Source organism: Garra rufa, chromosome 6 (assembly GCF_049309525.1).
Source record: "Garra rufa chromosome 6, GarRuf1.0, whole genome shotgun sequence".
NCBI lineage: Eukaryota > Metazoa > Chordata > Actinopteri > Cypriniformes > Cyprinidae > Garra > Garra rufa.
Genome location: NC_133366.1, coordinates 48,908,201 through 48,929,727, shown reverse-complemented (window position 1 = coordinate 48,929,727; position 21,527 = coordinate 48,908,201). Strand labels below are relative to the sequence as shown.

The 21,527-nt window shown below is 32.7% G+C and overlaps 1 protein-coding gene across 1 annotated transcript in view; it reads left to right on the top strand.

The window, feature by feature from the left end:
• pard3ba (par-3 family cell polarity regulator beta a) overlaps positions 1-21,527 on the top strand; it is a 250,801-nt gene that overhangs the window by 150,079 nt on the left and 79,195 nt on the right. Inside the window, exons 16-17 of the mRNA XM_073842392.1 lie at positions 7,052-7,096; positions 17,623-17,838. Coding sequence (XP_073698493.1) covers positions 7,052-7,096; positions 17,623-17,838 — 261 coding nt within the window. The remainder of the gene's footprint in view (positions 1-7,051; positions 7,097-17,622; positions 17,839-21,527) is intronic.

Below are 21,527 nucleotides of genomic sequence, written 5' to 3'. Positions count from 1 at the left end.
AGGTTTTTGAGGTGAAATATTGTGTGGTAAGCCTTTCATACAAAGATTAAAGGTTATACTGAGACCTAGAAGACCTGTTTTTAAGATTTCGGTCTGTTTATCTGAACACAGTTGAAACCGATTGCCTTCGGTGCAAAATAAAGCCCTATAGCTACACATTTCCCAGTATTAGCCACGGATGACCCCGATAACTTATCCTCTCTCTTTTCCACCACCTTCAGAAACATGAGGGATATTTCGGTGCGCCACAATGGGAAGTTTTCGCCCGTTTCCAATTACATTTCATTAGGGTGGAGTATTGGCTCCAGCGCCGCTGCCACTGCGCTAATCTCCTCACTGCTGAAAGCTGATTGGTTTTCATTACACACATCTCATAGTGTCTTGCTTTGCTGCCATCTTTTATCCTCCATCCAGACCTTTTCCCCTCTATTTATTTCTTTATCTCTCGCACGCTTTTTCGTTTTGTTCTTTAGGTTACCCTTTCAATTTTTCTGTGTAGGCCTTGTGGCCTGTGGTTCGGTTGCTGTGTCTTTTTGTCTTTTTTCATTTCTTTCTGTCTGCTTTTATTTCTTTTTGATAAATTTAAGCTGAATGAATGTAAATCTAAAGAAATGTCCTTAAGGAACATAATCATATTGTTACAAAGCCATTAGCATTTGTAATTCACTAAGAATATTTAAATCTATTATTTGTAAGTGTTCTGTTTCGAGGCTTAACTTACAAAGCTTTGCAAAGTTTCAGCCACAATTTCCATCAAATTGATTGTTTTTTAGGTTTTTGGGTAATGGATTTCCAGTAAGGGTCATAGCTAATGCGACTGAAGGTGGGAGCAATTTCAGACATTTACTCTAGCATTAGCGTAACACAGGTCATTTATATCCAAATGCAAAAATAGCCAGCATATTTATTCATCTTAATTTACAAGCATTCTACAAACCTTTAAAGTAATCTATCCATCACCCAAGGGTCCACTTTTCTTATCCTTAAGGCTCATAATTTCAGTCTGGCTCATGTTTTCCTCTGTGATATTGCGAAACGTTGAAAGACAAAGGATTTTCTCAGTCAAGCGTGGTCCCTGTGAGAGGTTTGGCTTGAGTTCTGGAGGCTGGCGTTTGGAGTTCAGAGTTTTGGCTCTGTTCGAGTCTCTCTGAAAGAGCTTTATTCTGCCAGTCGCATCATTAGCAGCTGTATGTGTTTTTCTGGGCAGGAATTCATGTGAAAATGCTCTTAATTTCTCATTTGCTGATTGCTTTCAGGCCATTTACCTTTACTTTTATGCAGAGGTGCAACACACCAGCCAAATTTGGTTTTATCTGAATATGTAGAACTAGATTTTTATTTCTCTGCATAGCATTTTGTTCAAAAAACACTTTCAACTCGTTTCTAGGGTGTTTTGAGTGGTATACTGCATTTTTCTAGGGTGTACCGCATGTTGCTGGGATTTTCAGGGTTGTTGCTAGTGCATTCTGGGTGTTGCTGTGTTGTTTTGAGTGGTGCCTAGTGCATTTTGCATGTTGCTAGGGTTTTCTGGGTGGTTGCTGAGGAATCGCTGTGCTGTTTTGTGTGGTTGTTAGTAGGGCTGGGCCGATAAACGATATAATATCGAATCGCGATAAAATTTATGTTAATAACGATGATAAGCTCTAGACATTTTTTGCTCGATATGGATTAATCTAAGAGCCAATCATACAGCAGAAACATGCGACAGCGGCCAATCAGCGTGCAGCGTGCGTGTGCACGTCAAAGTACAAAGTTCATTTTCTACAGCACTTCGCGAAGCAAACTTACACCAGGACGACAAAAAAAAGAGAGTGGAAGCAGCGACGAAAGAGAAACTAACCTCGAGTTATTATCCAAAGATGTTGAAGTTGTCGACAAAAAAGGTAGCACGAATTCCGTAAGTGGTTTGACTATCTGAAAAGTGACTCACCTCAGCTAGGAGTTTGGCGCGATTGTTAAAACTGAAACCGAAAGCAAAAAACGCACGCGCATTCAAAAGCAATTTAAATCCCCCTTGTTTAGAGAGTGACTCCGCAATGCGCGCAAATTAGGCTACATGACATATCTAGGCTGTTATCTGCATGTAGACTATAATAGGTTGTGTATGTCTATAGCTCTGTATCATGCTTGAAATATTCCGTCTCTATTTGCACTTTGAATAATGAGAGAGTAGCCTACTTTGATTCTGGCTGAATTGTCTGCACTTTATACGATTAAGAAAGAGCTGTGTCGTAATTTTTTGATATTTATACCGTAGATTGTTTCAAAATGCAGTGGTTGCCTCTAATTTAAATAGCTCAATCTATAATAGAGAAAATAAACAATTGTGTTAATAATAACAAATAATAAATAAATAAATAAATGTGTTACAAATAATGTTTTTACAATAATTTTATGTTCACATTTTGTACATTTACTCTCATTTACCATACTCTGTCACAATTTTAACAACTTTTTTCATTTATTTTAGTAAGTTATTTTAATTTTTAAGGCCAAACATGTAATCTGATTTTTGTTAATAAACTATACTTAATCATTTAATTTAATGAATCCTTTAATTTTTGTGGCTTTAGTCATTATTGGGATACTATTTTAAAGCTAGCAACATCAACAGCTTATATCGAAATATATATCGTCATCGTTCAATATGGGAAAAAATTATCGAGATTAGTTTTTTGCCATATCGCCCAGCCCTAGTTGTTAGGGTGTTTCTGTTGTTGCTAGGGCATTCTGGGTGGTTGCTTAGATGTTCTGGGTGTTGTAATGTTTTGCGGTATCTAGGATGTTTTGCATGTTGCCAGGGTTTTCAGGGTGGTTGCTGAGGTATCGCTGTGCTGTTTTTGTGTGGTTGTTAAGGTGTTTCTGTTGTTGCTAGGGCATGCTGGGCGGTTGCTTGGATGTTCTGGATGTCGAGGTGATGTTTAGGATGTTTTGTGTGTTGCCAGGGTTTTTAGGGTGTTTGCTGAGGTATTGCTGTTGTGTTTTGTGTGGTTGTTATGGTTTACTGCTTGTTGCTAGTGTGTTTCGGTTGTGCTAGGGCATTCTGAGGGGCTGTTGGGATGTTTTGGGTGGTATCTAGGGCAGTGTTTCTCAACTCCAGTCCTCGGGACCCACTGCTCTGCACATTTTGTATGTCTTCCTCATTTAAGGCACCTGATTTTGATCATCAGCTCATTAGTAGAAAGATTCATGAACTGAACTGAGTGTGTCAGACTCAGAAACATACAAAATGTGCAGAGCAGTGGGTCCCGAGGACTGGAGTTGAGAAACACTGATCTAGGGTGTCTTGCATGTTTCCAAAGTTTCAAGGTGATTGTTGAGGTATCACTGTGGTGTTTTGTGTGGTTGTTAGGGTGTACTACTTGTTGCTAGGGCATTCTAAAAGGGTGCTGGGATGTTCTGGGTGTTGTAGGTGGTATCTAGGGTGTTTTTCATATTGTTTCCTGGGTGGTTGCTGAGGTTATTGTTGTGGTGTTTTGTGTGGTTGTTAGGGTTTTTCTACATGTTGCTAGGATGTTTTGTTTGTTGCTAGGGCATTCTGCTGGGATATTCTGGGTATTGCTGTGGTGTTTTGTGTGGTTTTTATGGTGTATTGCATGTTTCTGGGTTATATCAGTTATTGCTAGGGCATACAGCATGTTGCTAAGGTGTTTTGGTTGTTGCTAGGGCATTATGGGTGGTTGCTTGGATGTTCTGGGTGTTGTTGTGATGTTTTGGGCGGTATCTCCAGGGTTTCAGGGTGGTTGCTGAGGTATCACTGTGGTGTTTTGTCTGGTTGTTGGGGTGTACTACATGTTGCTAGAGTGTTTCAGTTGTTGCTAGGGCATTTTAAGTAGTTTGCTGGGATGTTCTGGGTGTTGTGATGTTTCAGGCTTTATCTTTTATGTTTTTCATGTTGCCAGGGTTTTCAAAGTGGTTGCTTGAGGTATCACTATTGTGTTTTGTGTGGTTCATTGTTGCTTGGATGTTCAGGGTTGTTGCTAGGGTGTTCATTGTTGCCAGGGTATTAAGGTTTGCTGCTAGGATGTGCAGCATGGTTTTAGTCTGCTCGGGCTAGTTGCTAGGGTGTTTAGAGTGTTTGCGTGGGTGTTCAGGTTTGTTACTAGGGTGATTGCATGGGTGTTCATTGTTGCTAGGGTGTTCAGGGTTGTTTCTAGTCTGTTCTAGCTGCCTTCCAGGTTGTTTATTATTGCTAGAGTGTTTAGAGTGGTTGCTTAGGTGTTCAGGGTTGTTGCTTTGATGTTCAGGATTGTTACTAGGGTGTTCAGTGTGGTTGCTAGGGTGTTTATAATGGTTTCTAAGGCATTTGTTGTTGCTAGGGTGTTCTTGCCAGTTGCCAGGTTGTACTGGATGGTTTGCTTGAATGTGTTATCATGAGTTTGAGCAATAATAATAGCTATGCTTGACTTGGCAAACACTGTGAATGGCATTAATATGAGTATTCGAGTATCATGTGCTTGTTGAGAATGTTTTTGCAGTCTTTCATGTGTGTGTGTCTGTGTGTGTGTGTGTGTGTGTGTGTGTGTGTGTGTGTGTGTGTGTGAGATATTTACGTGTGTTTTTCTGCATGCATGAGTGTGACATTGTGTCTGTGTTTTGTTGAGTGTGGATAATCCAAATTTGTAGACGCTGTCAAGCATTCAAAGCCAAAATATAATTTTTTCTCCCTTTTTATTTATTTTTTTATTCATCCGCACCTTTTTTTTCCCCCATCAGCCCTGTCTGTGTTCTCTCACATACGTGTCCATGTGTACACACACGCGTGTGAACCCACACAAGCCTCTCTTCCAGTGTTATTTCTCTGCTGGGGAAATTGAGCTCATAAAAGATGAAAAGGCTTATTTAAGAGAAATTGCAGTGTAATGAAACCCCATTATTGTATCCCATGGTGCAATGCCTGTGGCAGCAGCTGCTCTTCACTGCTCAATCCTGTTTGTGCGGATTAGTCTCTCTCTCACTCTCACAAATAACACATACATGCAGAGACACACTTTCTCGTTTTCAACACCCACACACACACTAATAATTCCTTGTTTTTCTCCACGGGTTGCTACTGTAAATGTCTTAGATGTGTCATCATGCTTTACGTAGATGCAGTGGCTCATATGCACTGCAAAAATCCTGTTTTGTTTTCCAGAAAAAAATTCTGAGCAAACTTAAAACAAGATATGATTGATATCTTCATGTATACTATTGAAATTATGGTCAGAAAGTTTTTTTTTTTTTTTTTTTTAATAGAAATTAATACTTTATTTTTTCAGCAAGGATGCATTAAATACAACCCAAAGTGTCTCTAAGGACATTTTTTTAATAAATGCTGTTCTTTTGACCTTTCTGTTTATCAAAGAATCCTACAAATAAAAAAAGGTATCATACCTTGAACAAAAATATTAGCTTAACATTAATAATTATAAAAAGTGTTTCTTGAGCAGCATAATCGGCATATTAGAAAGATATCTGAAGGATCTTGTGACACTGAAGACTGGAGTAATGATGCTAAAAATCAGCTTTGATCACAGGAATAAATTACATTTTAAAATATATTCAAATAGAAAACACTCATTTTAAATTCTAATAATATTTTACAATTATTGATCAAATAAATACAGCCTTGGTGAGCATGGGAGCTAAAAGGTACTGTTAAAAATGTATATATATATATATATTCTTTTTTTCTTTTCTTTGTTATGATTTTTGCTGTGTGTGCACAATGTAAGTCGAGCTGCTCAAGTATGTGTGTGTACGTGTGAAGTTGTGTGTGTTTAGGCAAACCACAGATGTTCTCAGCTGTACAGAAGCGTAACTGGCCCTGCAAAGCCTTTCCTAATTAAAACCAAGTGTGGCTACTTGGAGAAGGAGAGAGAAATGGAGCTAGATCCATACATCAGGACACATGTGGAGAAAGCTAGATTTAAGGAGATCTCTACAAATCCTATGCATTATTCTGTCAGTTCAGTTCTGTTTCTTATAAAGGTTTGGTTTAAAAAGTCATGCTGCACTGCAAAAAATGCTTTGCTTACTTAGATTTTTTGTCTTGTTTCCAGCCAAAATATCTGAAAAATGCTTACTTCAAAAAAAGTAAAAAATATTGTCTTGTTTTCAGAAAAAAAAAATTATCTATCAAACTTTAAGCTTTGAAACTACTTTAAACTTCAAATTATTTCAGACTGAAAACCGTCAAACTTTTACAACTTTTAAAATCGTAAAAAACTTTTACAAACTTTTCAAACTTTCTGGTCAGGCTTTCTCAAGCCAACTTCAAAGTTTGTCTCGATTAACCTTTTTATCTTGTTGTTGTTGTTATTATTATTATTATTATTATTATTTATTTATTTTTATTTTTTTCAAGATTCTTTGATTAATAGAAAGATCCAAAGATCAGCATTTATCTAAAAATAAAAGGCTTTTGTAACTTTATATACTAAACCATTCAAAAGCTTGAATTCAGTATAATTTTTTTTCCAGAAAGAAATTATAGAAATTAATACTTCTATATAGCAAGGATGCTTTAAATTGATTGAAAATGATGATACATACATTAATAATTTTACAAAAGATTTCTGTTTCAGATAAATGCTGTTCTTCTAAACTTTGTTCATTAGAGAAATCTGAAAAAATTCTACTCAGCTGTTTTCAACACAGTAATAATAATAAATGTTTTTCGAGCAGCAAATCAGAATATTAGAATGCTTTCTGAAGGATCATGCGACTGCAGTAATGATGCTAAAAAATCAGCTTTGAAATCACAGGAATAAATTACGTTTTAAAATATATTTAAATAGAAATCAGTTATTTTAAATAGTAAAAATATATTTTTTTAAATGCCATTTTTGCATAAATACATGCTTGGTGAGCAGAAGAGACTTCTTCAAAAAACATTAAAAATCTTACTGTTCAAAAACTTTTGACCGGTGGTGTACATGTTACAACACTTAAACATTACACGTGTTAACATGAGCCTGTTGTAAAGTTATATCCAGTCTGGAATGTCTATTGGGAAACACAAATGAGTGTTTGAAGAGCTGATGCATGTTTTGTTTGTGTGTTTCAGTGGCAGATGAGAGTAACATGGCCTCCATTCAAGGACAGAGATCTGGTAAGAACTTGAACACACTCTCACACACACAGAGCACATTTTAAAGCATCACAACACATACAAAAATGGGATTTTACTACGGTTAAAGAGTATTCTTAGGCATGTTAAAGTTGCCTGAGTTGGTTGGAACCCTCTTGTTTTAACAGCAGCAACAGAAATATAATAAAAAACAGCAATGTTCTATACATATTAAATTTTATTGATAAACACCAAGTACGTAATTGCTTTGCCAAGTTGTATAGTTTATCAGCCTCACAACATCGGTTCGACCGTACTGCTTTAAAAGCCAACATCTCATTTATGGTCAAGTGCTGCAAGGCTGGCCTAAGATCAAGTATGCGATCTGTGAAGCGCTGTGTTAGTTGACTCACAGGCCGGTAATCTGACTCCAGATCAGTGGCTGTGTCTCAGCCAAGTCAAATGAAGATAAACGGAGGGCGACTGCTGGCCATTTGTAGCCTGTCAGTTGAGGTGAGAGAGTGAGTTGCTGCAAGGAGTGATTGAGTTAGTGGAGGAAACAGACAGACACAGTGAAAGCAGTGACCGCACGATACAAGCAAGACCACAGACACATGCAGGGTCCGCTCCAAAAATTAGTTTATGGTAAGAATAGACAGTAGTCTGTGTCATAATATAGCATTTTTAGGCTTGACAAACAGCTCTGCAGATTTTTGAAAGTTTTTGATACTTTATATTTAGAAATCAATATTATGTGAATAGAAATTTATATATAATTTTATAGAAGTAAATATAAATTCTATACAAAAAATCAAGTAATATGTATAATTTATTTTTCTTAACTATACAATTCATATATTATAATTGTTTGGGCATTTTATTTATTGCAGTTTACAGTTATTCTCATATAAAAAAAAAGAAATAAAAACAAAATCTATTTTTTTATATATAATATATATAATAAATACAATAAATACACACACATATATATATATATATAAGAGAAAAGAAAAATAATAAATTACATTTAAAATATAATAATATTAATTAATTAATTAATTAATTGATTGATTGATTGATTTATATATATATGTTTTATCATATAAATCAGCCATGGTGAGCACAAGAGAAAAGAAAAATGATAAATGGCATTTAAAATATTAATAATAATATATTATTATATGTTATATTGTATTATTATAATTATATATTATATTATTATTATAAATTATTATTTCTTATTATCTTGTTTTAATTTAGTTTAACTTGATGTACTGAGATAACTAAAACTGAAATAAAAAAATCTCTTTCTCTCTACTACTGACAAAAACACACAACAAAATTACTTAAACTTTACAATTAAAATTAAATCAGAAAATGTTTAAATTAATATTTGATTCAAAATATAAATTAAAGCTACAATAGTATCCCACTGATGCTAAAATAACATTTTAACATTTTATTTTAGAACTATAAAATGTAATATACAGGGATGTGATTTTTCCGGATTAATCCGGAATTCCGGATTTTTCGACCTGAAAATGTACCTATGTCACGTATTTGCGACCGTTCGCAAATGGCGGATGGCGAAGTATGATTCCGGACCGCAAGATGCGTCCATGCGGACCGTGAAAGCTTTTGACATAATAATAATAAAAAAAATGCCAAACGCTATTTCTAATAAATACATTTATATCAAGCACACTATGGTCAGCGTTTGGGTGCAATCTTCCGTGCAGTGAGGAGAGAAAAGATCGGCAGACAGATGTAGCTTTCAGTGCGTGAAAAACGTTGATGGAAAATGCATTATTTTGGGGTTACGTCGCAAAATATTGTAAATATATATTTTTATACTGTATTTTTATACATATTTATATTTTAAACCACGACGGTGAGCCAATGGATATCACACAAGCAACGTGAAAACTGCGTATATTAAAGTGAAAGTAAAAACAGCGCTTTCAGCATCTGATGTGAACATTCTCTAAGAGACAATGATAGACGAATATACTTCATATGCTGATATTAATTTACTTCCCTAATATTTCTCTTCTGCAAAATAAAAAGAAACGTATTTTGTGTAGGCTAAGGGTTTTTGAAAGTCAGTTCTTGAAATAAAGCTCTTCATATTTATTGATGACTGTAGTGTTATTAGGGGTTAAGAAAGACTAATTATTTCAGGCGGTCTTAAATGTGGGGACTAAAAGGCAAGAATTGCGATGGAACTTTATAAGGCTATCCATTGAATAAATATGAGCGCTGCACGTTTCAAAGTCAGCTGCGGCGCTGTTTTGTGTATCATTCTGATAGCGCCTCCTGCTGGAAGAGAATGATCTGACATTTTTTATTAGCTCGAACGTCTACTGTTGTCAAAAAGACCAATGTAAACAAATCAGTCCATGGTTTTAAGCACCAAACACATAGAGTTGTAAATGTTATCTGATGGATCGACAAGATCATGTGTTATACAAATTTAAACAATTAAGGCAATAAAATATATGTTAATTAATATAATACTTGATTGACAATAATTGTTTAAATTAATATAAGAATTGATACTTTTGACTCTTGAAGGCTGGAATGTGAATTTTATAATTTAAGAAATCTTTTTTGTTTTGGGAAATCTGCATCTCAATTGTAAATCATGCTTTTTACAGTCATTTTAATTATTTATTTATTAATTAAATTTTGTTCAGGTCTTTAAAAAAGTATTTAAATGTGTAGAATTTAAGATTAAATATGCTGCAGATACCCTGGTCTCGCGAAGAAAAAAAAAAAAAAAAAAAAACATAAATAGTTTTTTTATATAATTGTCTGGACCTCGAGCCGTTTTAGTTGAAGACCCCTGGATTAGATGATCGATTTTGAGTGATTTTCTACTATGGCAGGATGTTTAAGCTGCATTAACATTAACTTACTTGTATTTGCTAGCTATTAGGGATGCTCATTTCGGTTAATTTTCCTAACAAACATCCGCAAATCATTATCCGGGGGGGGGGGGGGGGTCGTCTTAGTATATTTTCCTGCTTTTTTGTCCTTAGCCAATCACATGCCTGAATATAAACTATGAATATAATATTATATATATATATATATATATATATATATATATATATAATTTTTTAAATATTTTTATTTACAATTTCTTTATAATATTTGAATGTCTAATATTTGGCTGATGAAAAGATTATATTTAAAAATTTATTAAAATAGAAAATCATTATTTTAAATTGCAATAATATTTCATAAAATTTTCTGTATTACTGATCAAATAAATGCATTTAAAACATTAAAAAAGTTCAAATTGTCTATATATAGACCATGTAAAATTTTATATGTTTTGTATATTTAAAAATTTTTTATAGTTTAAATATTTCTATACACCGTACAAAAGCTGACCGCAGATTCACTGTATGCACAAACTCAAACACATGGCACTGGATCATAAATTACATCATAATCAAACCCACATGCACACAACCAAGACTGAAATTTACCAGCGTGTGCATGCAAAAAAACCATACGCAGTCAAATTTACATGCACAGTCTGCACATGACGCTTTTGTATAGTTCTCAGGGGTCGGGGACAACGGTAAATACATGGACGGCTGATTGGAGTGTAGTTTTACAGATGTGGCATCCGATAGATATTGACAAGGCTGCAGGCTGTTCTGCTGACGCACTCATTTTTCTCTCTTCCCTCTGGCACGCTCTACCTACGCCAGACTCCTTTATATGCTCTGACAAATTTCATTATTAGGATGGTCTTGAAGACGTGGCCGCTCAGAGTTTAATCTGACTAAAAACCCCCAGCTAGTGCCGGCCAAGACCAGCCACTGCGGTACTCCAAGACCTCTCTCTCTCTCTCTTATTTCTTGCATCTGCTTTGCAGTAAACGCAGTATTTTTTTCATTTATTTTCCTGTAAATTCACAATCTAGTCCAGCATTATGCACTCCCTATTATTATTAGGTTTTTGCACTGTCTACTAAATGTTTTAGTAAAAATTAATTTCTAAAGGTCATTTTTTTGTTATAGAACAGTAATAAGTAAGGGAATTATGATGCAATTTATTCACAATATTGGAGCTCTTTACTCTTGAATGTCTGCCTAACCTCAAGCAGTCTCAGAAAATATTGCACTCGTGTGATTTTCCCTTTATGGTAAGTCACAAATCATATGACTGGCTGTGAAAATTGTATCCTGGAAGCCATAATCCATTATTTCTGTAAAGAGTACAGGAGAAAGAGGTTGTCAGATGTTACATGCTAGTCTTTAACCACTAAATGACACCATAAAGGGAGTTTTTGGTGTTCTGACAGACACCAAATTAGATTTTATTGTGAAAGGCAATAGTGAAGCATATAGTTATATATGTGAAGCATATGTTAGCCTGAAATAGTGAGGTTTGTGTTTGTGTGTGTGTTTCAAGTGTACACAAACACTTACATACAGGGTCTGAATTTACTTGCTAATGGCAGGTGAACTGAGAAAACATATTAGAAAATATTTAGTATTACCATGAAACTCTATTTTGCATTTTATTTTATTTTACTTTATTTTACTTTACTTTACTTTCCAAGCTATACTTGCATTATTTTATTACAAATAAGTAATTTTCTCTTTTTGGCATGTAAATTTAGTTTTATGATTTAAAGAAAATGATTACATTTACAGATTTTTTTAAACTGACGTTTTAACCTTAATTATTTTATTTTATTTTTTATTTTGTTTTGCTTTGTACCTTGCCTCCTTACCAGATGTAAACTTCACCAGTCATAAAAATTAACATACTTATAAAATGTGCCCCTTATATGTTCATTTTTTCTAACTATGCTACTTTCCAAGCAGATTTAAAAAAATATATATATTTTATTAAAAACAAGCATTTTGCAAATTTTGCTTTATTATCTTTATTTATTTTGTTTATCTTGTTTCATTACAATATGTGAACTTCACTAGTCATAAAAATGTACATAAATATAAAAATGTGCTCCAAGCTAAACTTTTTTAATTATTTTATTGAAAAACAAGCAATTTTCTTTCTTTAGCATGTAAATTTTGCTTTATTTTCTAAAGAAAGAGCTTATAGATTAAGTACTGAGTCTGGTTTATTTTATTTTAATACAAGCTAAACTTGTTTTGTTTTGTTGTATTAAAAACAAGCAATTGTCTCTTTAGCAGGTGAATTTTGCTTTATTTTCTAAAGAAAGAGATTGCATTTACATTTTTTTTAACCTTACATATTAAGTACTGAGTCTATTTTATTTTTTATTTTTTTTAATTTCAAACTAAACTTGTAATATTTTATTAAAAACAAGCAGTTTTCTCTTTTTAATCTGATTTTTTTTTTATTTAACTTTATTTTCTGAAGAAAGTGATTACATTTATACTTTTTTTTTCAGTTGACATTTCAACCTTATAGATTAAGTACTGAGTCTGTTTTATTTTATTGTATTATTTTGTTTTATTTTATTTTATTTTAGTTTAGTTTAGTTTAGTTTAGTTTAATACAAGCTGAACTTTATTTTATTAAAAAACAAGCAATTTTCTCTTTTTAGCATGTGAATTTAACTTTATTTACTAAAGAAAGTGATTACCAGATTAAATGTAATTTTTTTTAATTGACATTTCAACCTTACAGATTAAGTGCTGAGTCTGTTTTTTTTTATTGAATTTACTTTTTTTAATTATTTATTTATTTATTTTTATTTATTTTATTTTTATTTTATTTTTTTCCACTAATTTTGCTATTTTCCAAGCTAAACTTGCATAATTTTATTATAAACAAGCAATTTTGTCTTTTTAGCATGCAAATTTAGCTTTATTTTCTAAAGGAAGAGATTACATTGACCATTTTTTTATTTTTTTACATCTCAACCTTACACATTAAGTACATGGTCTGTTTTGTTTATTTATTATTTTAATATATATTTTATTTTAATAGGTATATATAGATATTTTATATTTATAATGATTTTATTTTTTATTTTAAAGCAGACACACTATATGTAAAATGTATTCCTTGCACTAAAGTCCACCAGTCACAATTCTCATATTCTCAGTTCTTGAAATTCTCTATCTCTGCTTATTTTCAAGCGAAACATTTTCAAAGCTGAATATTTTCAGCTCAGATAAAAGATGTGCAACAGTCAAACCTCTAATTGGATTTTTGCAGTCAAATAGTTCTTCTTAAACTGTTCTTCTTATTAAACTGTTAAACTGCACTTCCTAAAACTGTGCAATTCAGTCATGCACAATAAGAATTAAGAAAGTAAAGTCGATTTAGATTTGTTCTAATTTTAAAATACTACTTTCTTTGTTTTCGCGCACAAATTAGTCAAGTATAACTGTCCTTCTTGCAAACAAAGCGACGTGTGTATGTGTGTGTGTGTGTGTGTGTGTGTGTGTGTAGTTGGTACGATGAAGAGCTGAGTCTCGGTCCACAGGAGAGGAGAACATGTCCATTAAGAGGATAGATGAAAGATGCTGGAGGCAGCGCTCTCTCCGTCTCGCTCTCACTCTCTCTCTCTCTCTCGCTGGCTTCCCTCCAACACACCTACATTTTCCTGTGGCCCCTCTCGTCCAAATGAAGACCACTCATAGAGGCTGCGTTGCTCACAGGCTCCGCGGCGCTTCAGTTCACAGTTCAACATCCTCCAATTCATCTCTCTTCCTCTTCTTCCAGGAGCTGCATGGCAGTCGCCCAGTTACCGTTCCGCCCCGCAGCGCTGCTTCTGCTGATTTGTTTGTTTTTTCCTTCGTCTCATTATTTTCCCTTTTCGCGATAATGGCAGCGTACAGGTATCTGTCTGCCGGAGAGACTTGGCCAATTACCGTTTTATTTCCTAAGAAGTCGTTCAAATGACTTTCCCGTCTCGTTGTGGTTACTCTCGGTCTGGTTCTGTTTCTCGCTCGTGATTCAGGTCGAGAACAGCCATGTTGTGCTGGTTTAGATTGATTTATGTAAGCATCCCAGAGAGGGCCATCTGCGTGGCGTGTTTATGCGTGTCGGCATGCATGCGTGCAACTCTGTGGAAATGAAAACTACGTTTTAAACATTTCACTGCTTAGATTCTATCGATTACAGATGCATTTCATGGAAATGAAGTAGATGTATCCAGAGCTTAATTTGTGCGTTATGAAATCCCGGAACAAGGACCGGTCATGGATCCCAGAGTTTGTTTATTTCAACGTATTTAGTCGGTTATTCAATTTATGAGACTGAACACAGGGAGTATTTGTTGCAATCCGTTTTGAGTTTAAATTGTATATGCACTGTTTAAAGGATCGGGCTCAGTGTGATTAAAAACGAATATTATTTTCAAAAAGGGCACATTAAATTAATCAAAAGTGACTTTTTATTTGTCAAAGAATCCTGAAAAAAACAACAGCAACAAAAATAGTTTCCGCAACAATATTAAGCTGCACAACTGTTGACGTTGATAATGATCAGAAATATGTATTTTATTTTATTTTATTTTATTTATTTTTTTCAGTTGACATTTAAACCTTACAGATTAAGGGGGTTATGCACGCCTGAATCGCAGTATGATTTATTTTATTTGACTTATTTTTAATTACCCTATTTAAAAATTTTAATCAGATTTTTAGCCAGATTTACATTTAAATTTGTCAGATTAAGTGCTGGGTACACCTGAATTAGTTTATTTATTTATTTAATTTTTTTTATTATTACAGATTAAGGGTTGTGCACACCTGAATTACAGTAGTATTTATTTTATTTTATTTATTTTTAATTACCCTATTTAAAAAAAAAAAATCTGATTTTTAACCAGATTTACATTTAAATTTTACAGATTAGGTGCTGTGTACACCTGAATTATTTTATTTTATTTTTTTATTTTTTATTTTATTACAGATTAAGGGTTGTGCACGCCTGAATTACAGTATTATTTTATTTTATTTTATTTTAATTACCCTATTTAAATTTTGAATCAGATTTTTAACCAGATTTAAATTTTACAGATTAAGTGAATTAATTTACACCACAATTATTTTATTTTATTACAGATTAAGGGTTGTGCATGTCTGAATCACAGTATTATTAATTAGATTTTATTGATTTTTAATTATTTTTAATCAGATTTTTAACCAGATTTACATTTAAATCTTACAGATTTATTCTTTTTTATTATGCGCCATAGTGTTTTTTTTTTTTTTTTTTTTTTTTTTTTGATACGCCAGAATCACAGTTTTATTTTATTTTATTTAATTTTATTTAATTTTATTTTATTATTATTATTATTATTTTTTTTTATTTAATTTCCAGAGATTGTTTTTTTAATTTAAGCATTCTCTTTAGCTTAGTCACATTAACACTGACTTGTAAACTGTATGGCATCATCATCCTTAATTTTTGTTACATTATAGCTATACAGTATATATATTACATTTTACCATTTATTATTTAAAAAATATAAACAAAGTGAAATATTTAATTCTGTCTCACAGTTTGGTGTCATTTCCCCTGTTTTTTCACTATTTATAAAAACATTGCTGTCTTTTATCATTTTGCTGTTGCTAATGGTTTGTTAAAGTTAGATGTTTTTACAGTGATTTTACCACAGTCTCTAGAAACAGTATTTAGCTATAGTAAAATGACATGTGTCCTTCAGCAGATTATTGATTTATTATTTTCTATATACAGTACATTTTCTTTGCTTTGTTGTGAACAAAACTATTTCTTAAAGGCGTACTTGAGCCAAACATTAAACTCTGTCATCGTTTACTCACCCTCATGTCTTTCCAAACCCTAATGACTTTCTTTTGTCTGAGAAACATAAAAGAGGAGACTGTAAAACATCTCCATTGGTGTTCCACATAACAAAAAAGCAATTTGTGTTTGGAGGGACATGAGAGCGAGTAAACGATGACAGAGTTTTTGTTTTTTGGCTGAAGTATCCGTTTAAAGCATGACATGCTCTTTCCTGCATGCCTCTTTTTACCTCTCAAGCACTTGTTTTTTCTTCTTTTCCCTGCCTTTCTTTTGCCCTTTCAGTGTTTGTAGCCCTTGTGCTATTGCTTCATTTTGTTGTCTTGTTTGTGCTCGTTGTAGTCCCTCACCTTGTCCTCCTGCTTCTGGTGTTATTGTTCTCAGTGGTTTGCATTGCTCACGGCCTCATAGTTGTTCTTCATCTGTCAGTACTTCATTTAATGCTCCTCTCCCCTGGACTACTTCTGCTAGTACTTGTTGGTGTAATATTCCTGCATGTCTGCTCTGTGTTTGCAACGCTTCATTTATTCCGTGATGCTCTGTCAATTTAAAAAATGTAATTTAAATTGTAAAACGTATTCACACAGTTATTTTAAATCGTTTTAAAAATCCTTTTTTTTTTTTTTATTAGTAAATCTTGCAGATCCCAACATTTTATATAGGCATTTCATTCACATGCAATACTTTGTGACTAATTTTAAATGAATTTTTCAGTTGACATTTCAACCATACAGATTAAGTGCTGGTACGCCTGAATCACACCATTTAATTTAATTTAATTTTTTATTTTATTTTATTTTATTTATTTTTTATGAACAGATTTAATTTTTAAAAAAAAAATTGACATTTTTTTTAAATAAGTAACATTTAATTATTGACATTAAGTGCTGCGTACACCTGAATTGCAGTATTTTTTTATTTTATCTTATTTTGCCAGTTTTATTTATTTTTTTAATAACCAGATTTAATTTTTTTAAATAAATTTTTCAATGAACATTTAAATCTTACAGATTAAGTGCTGGGTACACCTGAATCGCAGTATTATTTTATTTTATTTTTTAGATTTTTTTTTTTTTTTTAATGACAGATTAAAATGTTTCAATTGACTTTTTTTTTTATTTTAGTTTAGTTTACTTTATTTGATTTTATTATTTATTTATTTTGCCATAGTTTTTTGTTTGTTTGTTTGTTTTTTAATTACCAGATTTATTTTATTTTTTTTAATTACCAGATTTTTTTTTCTTAAATAAATTTTTAAATTGACATTTAAACTATACAGATTAAGTTCTGGTATGCCTGAGTCACAGATTTTTTTTTGTTTTTTTTTTTTGTAGTTATTTTTTGTGTCAGGGTTTTTTTTTTATTTTATTAAAATGACCCGATTTGTTAGTAGTCCTTGTGTTATTCCTCATGTAATACTCCTCTCCCCTGGACTACTTCTACTACTTTTCAGTGTAATATTCCTGTCCGTCTGCTCTGTGTTTGCAACGCCTCATTTATTCCGTGAAGCTCTTTCACCCTCACCTTGAGGTTTCATCATCCACCCTTCTCAAGTCCTCCGTCCTACAGCCGTCTCTACATATTTCATCTCCGTCTGTTCTTTGAATGCGTCCAAATCCATTAGACTTTCAGCTCAGCTCACCGCACAACTGTTGCATTTTCAATTCACAACTCACGACCACCCTGTTGAAAAGATCAGCTTAGTCCATTGGGAATCTTCTTGATGGTCCGGCGGTCTTTTCAGCAGGACTCTGTTCACTTTGTTTCTAATCTTGGCCTGATTTCATCCTTCATCCTCCCATCACTGACATCCCTCCATCTCCCCGTCTCAGAACCTCACTCTTCTAACGGGACGGCGCTGGGACCCAGGTTGGGTCTGCAGAAGTCCAGTTCTCTGGAGAGTCTCCAGACAGCGATGGAGGAAGTCAGTAAAGACGAGGTGCCCTTCCATCGTCCACGCACGCACATGGTGAGGGGCCGAGGATGCAACCTCAGCTTCCGCTACGCCATCGACAAGTCCTACGATGGGCCTTCCGAACCAGAGGATGGTGAGTTCAGAGAAAAATGTAAATCATCCAAAGTATTATATAATGAAAACAAAGTCATTCATTCACAAATATGTAAATACAACATTAATTAAATAGTCAAAAATGTATTGGATTTTTTTTTTTTGTAAATATTTGGAATAATTGAGATTAGGCAGATGCAGTGTGTAATTTTATTAATATTTATATGCCATTATATTATTTATTATTTGTTTGAATTAGCTTTTATTGTATTTTTATTTACATTTTTATATTACATTTTTTATATATATATATATATATATATATATATATATATATATATATATATATATATATATTAGATTAAATTAAATAATGTTTTAATTTATTAAAATGTATTAATATTTTTTTATTAAGTAATATTTTTAAAATGAATGTATTTATTTATTAAAAATACAGTTTTAATGAATTTATAAGTTTGTTAATTATTAATTTATGAATTTTTATTATTTTATTATATCAACAGATCTTGACAGCCAACATAAAATAAGAAATATTTTTTTTATTAGTGCACATTTTTTTAAATATTAATGATGTCATTTTAATAATAATATTTAAAATATTTAAATAAGATTTATTAAATATGTATTTAAATATGTAATAATTCAATCACCTAATTCAATGTATTCCATGTATATATATATATAAAACTTTATTATTATTACTATTTTATTAATATTTAATTTAGGGCATTTCAATAAAGAAAAACTTGATTAATTTATTAATAATACAGTTTTAATACATTTATAAGTTTCAGTTATGTATTAATTTAATTAGAGTTTATTTTGTTTATCATCTGTTTATCATCTGATCATGACAACAAACATGAAATATGAAGTATTTATTAGTGTACAAATTCTTTAAATATTAGTGATGTGATTTTAACATTAATATTGCATGTTAATAATACCATTGACCTAAAATAAATGCATATTAATATGTATTTTATTTCAATTATTTAAAGAAAGAAACATTAATTTATGTATTTATGTATAATAACATATTGTTGTATTAAAATATATTAATATTTAAGTAATATTTATTTCAGCGCATTTAAATAAAAATAAATGTATTAATTTATTAATAATAGTTTTAATAAGTCTTGTTATTATTTATTAATTTTAATTGTGATTTTAATATTAATATTGCATGTTAATAATGACATTGAACTAAAACATACTAATATATTAATATGTGTTTAATTATTTATTTAAATATTTAAAAAATAGTCCAATTTAATCCAATTATTTAAAAAAAACATTTTTTTTCATGTAATAATATTTTATTAATATTTATTTTAGGGCATGTAAAAGAAGAATAAATGTATTCATTTATTAATAATACATTTTAATACATTTATAGTTCACCGATGTATCAGTCGGTGGACTCTATAAAAGGACTCTATAACATATATTATTAATATTATTCTATAATTTTATTAGGTAACACTTTATTTCTTTATTTCTAAATTCTATTAACTAGTTGCTTATTACCATGCTTATTACTAGCATATTGGCAGTTTATTAAGACATATAAAGCACATATTATACATCTTTTTCTGCATGACTGTATTTTAGATCCCTTAATACCGTACTAATTATTAATAATCAGCGAATTAGGAGTTTGTTCAGGGAGATCCCTTAATAGTTAATAGTGAATATGTGTTCCCTATTCTAAACCCTTACCTTTTATTGTAATTTAAACAGAAGGCCTCAGTGGTTTTCTGCAGTTATTGCTCACAGCAGCTACAGTAAAACACATTAATGAGAAGTGTGTGTGCCACATAGCAGTAAATGTATGTTGCTGAGCACAGTAGCAAGATTGTCATGAGTTTTGCCAAACATGTGCTAATAATTACAACTGCATACCACTGCTGCTCGCGTCGCCAAAAGTGCATCTTGGCCTTTCACATTCATTACTCTCATCAAAGCTTATAAATCTTAACATGCATTTTTTCTCATTATACAGTCAAGCCTGAAATTTTTCATACCCCTGGCAAATTCTGACTTAAAGTTACTTTTATTCAACCAACAAGTTTTTTTTTGACCGGAAATGACACAGGCTTCATTGTGGAAAACGATATTTCTCAGCTTTTATTTACATTTGAACAAAAAGTGGCATGTCTAAAATTATTCATACCCTTTGCAAACTGTCACAGTCTATGGGAAAATCCAAAGTTCTGTACCATTCCAAATAGTCCAAGCTGTTCTAAAGCATCCTAATTACCCTGATTCATTGGGAACAGCTGTTTTAATCAACTCAGCAGGTGAAAAACAGAAGCTCTCTGCTGTTGGTTTGTGGACAGTCATGCAAAGACAAAGGAGCTCACTGAGGACCTGCGGCTGTGCATTGTGGCTGATCACAAGTCAGAAAAGGGCTATAAGACCATATCTAAATGTTTTGAAGTTCCAGTGGCTACAGTGCAAAGTATTATTAAAAAATACAAGATGTTCCGCACTGTGAAAAATCGCAGAGGATGTGGAGGCCAAAGAGGACGTGACACCTGTGCTGGCCAGGAGGATAGTGAGAGAGGTAAAAAAAGAATCCAAGGATCACCACCAAGGCCATCCTGATGAATCTGGGCTCTGCTGGTGGCAACATCTCAAGGCAGACAGTCCAACAGACACTGCACACTCCTGGGTTCCACAGATGCAGACCAAGGAGGACACCACTTAGACAGATAAGGCACACAAAAGCCCGCTTGGCCTTTGCAAATGTTCACCTGGACTTCTGGTCTTCTGTTTTATGGTCAGATGAAACAAAATTGAATTGTTTGGCCACAGTGATGTAGCCTTCATTTGGCGTAAAACAGGAGAAGCCTTCAAGCCTAAGAACACCATCCCCACTGTCAAACATGGTGGTGGCAACCTAATGTTTTGGGGGTGTTTTTCAGCCGGTGGACCAGGGAACCTAATCACAGTAAACGGCACCATGAAAAAGGAGCAATACATCAAAATTCTCAACAACATCAGGCAGTCTGCAGAGAAACTTGGCCTTGGGCACCAGTGGACATTTCAGCACAACAACGACCCAAAACACACAGAAAAGTGGTGAAGAAATGGTTAGCAGACAGAAACATTAATGTTTTGAAGTGGCCCAGCCATAGTCCTTACTTAAATCCAATTGAGAATCTGTGGAGGGAGTTAAAGATCAGGGTGATGGCAAGGAGACCCTCCAACCTGAAAGAGTTGGAGCTCATCGCTAAAGCTGAATGGGCAAAAATACCAGTGGAGACATGCAAAAAGTTGGTCCGCAATTATAGGAAGCGTTTGATTGTTGTAATAGCCAATAGAGTCTTTTCTATTGATTATTGAGAAGGGTATGAATAATTTTGGACATGCCACTTTTTGTTCAAATGTAAATAAAAGATGAGTAATAATTTTTTCCACAAGGATGCCTCTTGTGCATTGTCTTATTATCTTCTGGGAGACGTCTGTGTCATTTCTAATCAAAACAAAACTTGCTGGTTGAATGAAAGTAACTATAAGTCAGAATTTGCCAGGGGTATGAATAATTTCAGGCTTGACTATGTATATGCTGTTGCATTATTAAAGTTAAAGAAATTGAACAATTTATTATTGCACAGCATTGACCTGTTGAGTTTAGAAATGTCACATTATGGAAGATAAAATGGCTTGCAAATTCTGTTTCATGTTGACTTTAAATCTCTT